The 7500-nt window shown below is 38.8% G+C and overlaps 2 protein-coding genes across 3 annotated transcripts in view; both read right to left on the bottom strand.

Moving 5' to 3' along the window:
* mfap3l (microfibril associated protein 3 like) overlaps positions 1–3235 on the bottom strand; it is a 12629-nt gene extending 9394 nt beyond the window's left edge. The window contains exons 1-2 of one of the 2 annotated variants that reach the window (XM_056246447.1): positions 3048–3235; positions 1764–2161 (exon numbers count right to left, since the gene is read on the bottom strand). In XM_056246447.1, coding sequence (XP_056102422.1) covers positions 1764–2055 — 292 coding nt within the window. In that variant the 5' untranslated portion in view covers positions 2056–2161; positions 3048–3235. The other variant, XM_056246448.1, reaches the window with a different exon arrangement.
* Positions 3236–5558: 2323 nt separating this feature from the next.
* The window catches only part of aadat (aminoadipate aminotransferase), a 16326-nt gene continuing 14384 nt past the window's right edge, over positions 5559–7500 (bottom strand). The window contains exon 13 of the mRNA XM_056246446.1: positions 5559–5798. Coding sequence (XP_056102421.1) covers positions 5757–5798 — 42 coding nt within the window. The 3' untranslated portion in view covers positions 5559–5756. The remainder of the gene's footprint in view (positions 5799–7500) is intronic.

Here is a 7500-nt window from a genome sequence, read left to right as displayed (position 1 = left end):
GTTAACTATCAAATTGAATAATTTACACTGAAAAATTACCACTGCATTAAATAAATGTTATGAGACTGTTTTAAATATTTTTTGAAAATACAAATTAGAAACATTGGAATTAAGAATAATACTTTTAAACAAGTGACTGAATGACTTTTTCACTCATTAAGACGTTAGTTCAAACGGCCGATTCGTTCAAGAATAAGGGAGTCGTTTATGAATGAATCATTGAATCTTTGACTCAACCGATTCGTTAAAAACGCTGAATCATTCAGTAATGAAAACACAGCCGAGCGTTGCTGTGAGATGCGCAATGTTTCTGCGGTGACCTTTGTTTGGAACTATTTTCACTGCTGAAACAGAACAAAAACACTCAATATTGTGACCAAACGTCAGCGATTGGATATGGCAGATCCAGAGTGACTCTGGGCAGATCCAATAGTTTTAGACTTCAACAGAGGGAGCGAGGCCAGAGACTCTGTTCAAATGAAATGTACGAGAGTCTGGTGGGACCAGGCTACTCTGGCCAAGCAATCCCACACAAAATCTGAAGTCTGGTGATAAGAGACTGTTATCTGTCCCCAGATCACGATTAAAGCAGAGAGGAGATAGAGCCTTCGCTATTATTCGCTGTGGGACACCCTTACATCAGATCGCCACAGTCTTTAAATCTTCTCTTTAAACCTACTTTTTTCCCCTTAGCTTTTAATTCATTGTGAGCTTCTGTCATGAATGTGTGGTTTGCCCTTGTCTCTTTATCATGTGTTTTGTTCAGCACTTTGGTCAGCCATGTTTGCTGTTTTTAAATGCGCTATATACTGTAAATAAAAACAAACTTGAAACTTGAAATCAGTGTCACATTTTCAATCATGATGTTATTAAGGAAAACAGCACTCTTGGTCGTGTGATGTTGCCTCACAGCATCATATATTAAAAATATAAAAATTATTTTTAAACTACATTTTTACCACAGTATTTTAACTAAGTTCTGCAGTTTTGATTTCTCCTCGAGAGGCTGAATGAGCCACAACAGCGCAGTTACCATCAGTACATTATACATTATATATAAGGCCTATTATCCACTATCGATCATCAGCACTTACACTTAAAGTAATAAAATCAGGCATCCTCGTGTTTTGGTGATTCTATAGTATTTTTTTGTTGTTGTTATTAACGTTTTAATCAGGTTATTTGTCCAGTCAGGCAAGTACAATTGTCTCACTTGCCCCTTCAAAAACTCCACTAGTCCGTTAATGACAGTGACAGTAAAAGATATTTATAATGTTACAGAAGATTTCCATTTCAAATAAATACTGTTCTTTTGAACTTTTCGTTTTTCAAAGAATCCTGAAAGAATCCTGAATCACAGTTTCCACAAAAATATGAAACTGTTCAACATTTCAAATAGAATATTAGTTATTTTAAACTGTAATATTACCGTTTTAACTGCATTAAAATAAATGCCGCCTTGCTGAGTTATTAGAATAATTGTGTAAACCCTTGAAAATGGTTTTCATTTTTGTTGTACATACCGTACTCAAGACTTAACGGGAGGTCTTCACACTCGGGTAGAGCAATAACAAAACTTCAACACTGCCATTTGGGTGAATCACAATGGAAGTAAATTCTATTATATATAGTTGCAGGAATAGTAGATCAGATTTATATCCATTCTGCAGGGATACATTTAAGTCATCAAAATGAATGAAGTGACCAGGTGTAGGCCTAGTGATAGACGACAATGCATTGGTGTCTGGAGGTGTTAAACGTACCACTTATCTGCGTGTCAAGCAGGTGTCCGTGTGAGTTGAACCACTGGACATTTGGGAAAGGGTCACCGGTGATATTACAGTCAATTAAAGCACAGTTTCCCTCCCGGGCGATGATCTGGTTTATTTTGGTGAGCACCACAGGAACCGAGCCGTCACCATCTGCCTCTGTCCCGTTCTCTCTTGCATCTTCATCCACTGCCGAGATGTTCAAAGGCCCTGCCACACTAAAACTAATCATGGACACTAAATAAATGATCACGTATCCGTTCACCCTCTTCATTTTCTCTGGCATTCAGTAACAACAGTAGAGATAAGATGTCATTCTCCACCGGTCCTCATGTTACAGTCATGGAGAGCACAAACCACCGGTGTACATGATATTTCCTGCAGATGCATCACTGGAAAGACAGAATAAAAAGAGGAACAATAAAATTTAAAAATGATTTGATTTGTCAGAATGACATGGGCTTTTAACTCAAGTTTTGCACACACAACCTGTGACTCCTCCTCCTCATCGAGCTGATCTTTATCACGAATAACAAGACGTGCTAAAACAAGAACTGACTCATATTTTCTGAGGCAGAAATCATCATGTTAATGGGTTAAAAGTCAAATAAAGCCATTTAATTTTATGCTAATTTCAACACTAACGTTATATTCGACGTCTGATGTACATTCAAACCACCTGGAACCTCAATATTACTAATTTAGAGGAAATTAAGATAAATCAACATGTTTTAAATAAAAAAAATGGGCACAAATAACGGCTTAATATTACTATACTAAATCAAATCGTGATCCGCATACTTGTGCCATTAGCCTGATGTCATTTTAAAAGCTTCTAACGTACGACCAACAAATCTACACGTTTACAAAACATTTAAATACAAACCAACTAAGACACGACTTGAGTTTTTAGGTAGTTATATTCGCACAGTGTTAAATGTCTAAATCATATTTGCCACGTTCAAATGTGCTGAAATCAGCTCGAGCTAACTGCGGCTAGTCATATGACTAGTCACCATCCGCTAAGGAAGACGCATAAAAAATAAATTTCCCCCCACATTCATATGCTTTAACCCTCGCCATTCAACATGAATATACAAGAAAACACCTACCGTTTACGTTTAAATCACGCGAATGTAAAAACGCAGTCGCAGTTTACACGACCGAATATACGCCGCTAGCATAATAGCCGAAAACAGCCGCGTTTCCTTTTGTTACATTTCGCACAACGGTCACAAACACAGCGATATTTACTCGATAAACAGCGTTAACACTTACACCATGTTGTTCCACCGCTTTTATCTCTCGATGTTCGTCCTGAAATGTGACGTGCCGAAGCTCATTTGAGGTGTTTTGTGGGTTTGGTTTAAGTTGTGACCGAATAATCGTTTGAGAAATCCACGGACCCAAAATAATGTACTGTGGGTGAAAGATGACAGAGTAAAGCGTAATGTTTGGTCTTTAACCCCTCCTATCTTCGGTGCCTATCGGCTTTCTATTCCTCCTCCATCTTTTTTTTTCTTTTTGACCGAATTGACCCAGATTTTCCTGTAATTTGAGCTGACTTCGTCACCCAGTTTGGTTTATTTCCTTTTTTTTGCTGGTCCAATTGGTTAATTAAATGTTTTATTCCATGAATATAAAGCTTTTACTTCGTCCTTTAAAAAAATACTGTGCTGTAACTAGTTTGGTATTACTGTACTCATGTGGATATTGAGTGTAACATTATTTGTAAGTACATTGGAACTATGTAAATACCTTAATATGAATATGATGTTACACTATTTGACATATTGTTCTCTATAAAAAGTAACTAACTTAATGGAATTAGTTACTCTTTCAGGGAGTAACGCAATCTTGTAACATTACTTTGAAAAGTAACACTGGTTATCAATTATTGCCATAGTATTTCAAATGACAATTTCCACTGTATTTGCTGTCACCTTGTACACATATAAAGATAGTTTTACCTGTATTCGGTTCTCATGTCATTGTTTTTAATATGATAAAAATCAAGCCTAAATAGGGAGGCTAATGTGAAAACAATATGGTGATGTATATCACGACCTGTCACGCTGCAAACTGCACATTCAGGCTTAAGAAATCCTGTTTAAGTATTAACTGCCCTTGTTGATCAATGTCAAACCACTTTACAGCACGTTGATCATTTATTATAACCAGTGTGTTAAACCATTAAAACCTGAAGAAACACACATACACGCAATTAATATTGCTTTTAAAGCAGTTATGAGTGCATAACTCCTCTGAGCTTATGCACTATAACAGCAAGATTTATCACAGCCGCCTGAGTGAGTGTTTGTGTGTGTGTGTGTGTGTGTGTGTGTGAGAGAGAGCCCTTCTTAAGCACTTTCCCTGAGTAGTGTACACAAAGAAGCTGTTGTCACAGAAACAACACACACAGTGTGAATGCCAGCACACCAAACTTAAAAACAAAAGGTTCCAACAGGATAGAAGAGCCATTTTTGGTTCCCCAAGGAACCTTTCAGAGAACAGTTTCTAAAGAACTTCTTCCACTATAAAAAATATTTTGTTCAATGCAAAGGTTCCATTGATAATAAAGGTTCTTACTGGAACCACAGATGCCAAAAAATAATCTTTTTTTTTTTTTTAAATGTAGAAAATTTGTGTTTAAAAATTAAGGAGTTCTCCACTGAAAAACCAATGCAATGGGATTTTAACCAAAGCTTTGCCTTATTTAATTGCATAAAGTACAACGTTGAGTGTAAATCAGCATTACATACAATAATGGAGCTTGTTTAATGATTTATTGAAGCCTATTTTGCCGACATGCACAATCACATGCAAGTTTATTGTTTTATTAACCCATATTTGAGTCAAATGGTGACCAGCATGGACTCTCTCTGAAAGACAGAAGAGAACTACAGCAAGTTCTATAGTGCATATGGGAGGACGTCGCTAATATGTTATTTCATTATCATTTGCTAAGGTAAAAAAAAAAAAACACTATTGCATTTCCACGACTTTTAGAAATAACAAAAAAATAGAGAGAGATTGAAGAAGCAGATCTTTCAGAAACCCCATCACAGCAGTGTTAACTAGTTTCTAGTCATGAAATGCCATGGTAATATAACGCAAGACATGCTGATAAAAATGTACACTACTTTAATGCAGAAATGTGTCATCAACCTGTGACGAGGGTCCATCGGCTTAAAGCCATTTTAAAAGCTGCTACATGCGTCATATCAATCCATCTACTCCTCGTGTGTGTTGAAAACAGCAGCTGACCAGTGAACTGCTGAAGACAGAACTGAACAGCTTCACAATTCAACACAGAGATTCAATCAACAGATCAGGGCAACTACATGCCTTCACTCGACCTTCGGCTTCTTATGCTTAAACATTTTACACAATAAACCAGTTTTAAAAGCACATGAAATGCCTCCAGACAGCAGCTGCTGCTGCACTGAAAACCAACTTCAGCAGCAAATCGTGATATTAATACGCACCGCATGAAGAGAAAAACGTCTTGAATCTTGAAATTTTGTTATTAAACATCGTTTTATGTTTGTTCCTCTGGTACTGACTGAACGGTGAAAACATAGGTTTGTTGTTGTGCAAAACAGGCAGAACATTGGGCAGATCGTGTGTGTGTGTGTGTGTGTGTGTGTGTGTATGTTTGTGTCTCTCTGTTTGTGTGTGTGTGTGTGTGTGTCTGTGTCTGTATGTGTGTGTCTGTGTGTGTCTCTGTATGTGTGTGTGTCTCTGTGTGTGTGTGTCTCTGTATGTGTGTGTCTGTGTGTGTGTGTCTGTGTGTGTGTGTGTCTGTGTCTGTGTCTGTGTCTGTGTGTGTGTGTGTGTGTGTGTGTGTGTGTGTGTGTGTGTGTGTGTGTGTGTGTGTGTGTGTGTGTGTGTGTGTGTGTGTGTCACGTGACAGCAGCATTTAATTGATGATACTGGACATTAGAAACATTCCCACAGGCTTTATTCCTCCTGGAGATCAGCGACTCACACGGCGTCCTTGATCAGATCAGCGAGTCTCCTGAACGCCTGTGGATGAAGAGGAGAGACGCACACGAGACAGAGTAAACACAGGTGAATATGGGACGTGCTTGAGTTCTTAGGCATCATATAAATGAAAACATTATAAACCTGAAACGGACTGATCTGAAATGCTGTATAAAGGCAACAACACGAGGGACTCGACTGACTTCATGTTACAATGATATTGTCATTCAAAAATTGGTGGTTAGTAATTTATTTATTTTTTTATTTTACTTTTATTCATCAAGGACGCATTAAAGTGACATTTATAATGTTATAAAAAGATTTCTATTTCAAATAAATTTTTATTCAATCAAAGAATCCTGAAAAATGTACCACGGTTTCCACAGAAATATGAAGCAGCACAACCGTTTTCAACATCGATAATAATAATCAGAAATGTTTCTTGAGCAGCAAATCATCATATTAGAGGTATTTCTGAAGGATCATGTGACTCTGAAGACTGGAGTAATGATGCTGAAAATACAGCTTTGATCACAGGAATAAATTACAGTCTACTATACACTCACCGGCCACTTTATTAGGTACACCTGTCCAACTGCTCGTTAACACTTAATTTCTAAGCAGCCAATCACATGGCGGCAACTCAGTGCATTTAGGCATGTAGACATGGTCAAGACAATCTCCTGCAGTTCAAACCGAGCATCAGTATGGGGAAGAAAGTTGATTTGAGTGACTTTGAACGTGGCATGATTGTTGGTGCCAGAAGGGCTGGTCTGAGTATTTCAGAAACTGCTAATCTACTGGGATTTTCACGCACAAACATCTCTAGGGTTTACAGAGAATGGTCCGAAAAAGAAAAAACATCCAGTGAGCGGCAGTTCTGTGGGCGGAAATGCCTTGTTGATGCCAGAGGTCAGAGGAGAATGGCCAGACTGGTTCGAGCTGATAGAAGGGCAACAGTGACTGAAATAACCACTCGTTACAACCGAGGTATGCAGCAAAGCATTTGTGAAGCCACAACACGCACAACCTTGAGGCGGATGGGCTACAACAGCAGAAGACTCCACCGGGTACCACTCATCTCCACTACAAATAGGAAAAAGAGGCTACAATTTGCAAGAGCTCACCAAAATTGAACAGTTGAAGACTGGAAAAATGTTGCCTGGTCTGATGAGTCTCGATTTCTGTTGAGACATTTAGATGTTAGAGTCAGAATTTGGCGTAAACAGAATGAGAACATGGAACCATCATGCCTTGTTACCACTGTGCAGGCTGGTGGTGGTGGTGTAATGGTGTGGGGGATGTTTTCCTGGCACACTTTAGGCCCCTTAGTGCCAATTGGGCATCGTTTAAATGCCACGGCCTACCTGAGCATTGTTTCTGACCATGTCCATCCCTTTATGGCCACCATGTACCCATCCTCTGATGGCTACTTCCACCATGTCACAAAGCTCTAATCATTTCAAATTGGTTTCTTGAACATGACAATGAGTTCACTGTACTAAAATGGCCTCCACAGTCACCAGATCTCAACCCAATAGAGCATCTTTGGGATGTGGTGGAACGGGAGATTCGCATCATGGATGTGCAGCCGACAAATCTGCGGCAACTGTGTGATGCCATCATGTCAATATGGACCAAACTCCCTGAGGAATGCTTCCAGCACCTTGTTGAATCTATGCCACGAATAATTGAGGCAGTTCTGAAGGCAAAAGGGGGTCCAACCCGTTACTAGCATGGGGTA

Source organism: Rhinichthys klamathensis, unplaced genomic scaffold (genome assembly GCF_029890125.1).
Source record: "Rhinichthys klamathensis goyatoka isolate OS25496 unplaced genomic scaffold, OSU_Roscu_1.1 h1tg000039l_1, whole genome shotgun sequence".
NCBI lineage: Eukaryota > Metazoa > Chordata > Actinopteri > Cypriniformes > Leuciscidae > Rhinichthys > Rhinichthys klamathensis.
The sequence above is the reverse complement of the archived record's forward strand: the minus strand, read 5'-3'. Positions and strand labels throughout refer to the sequence as shown.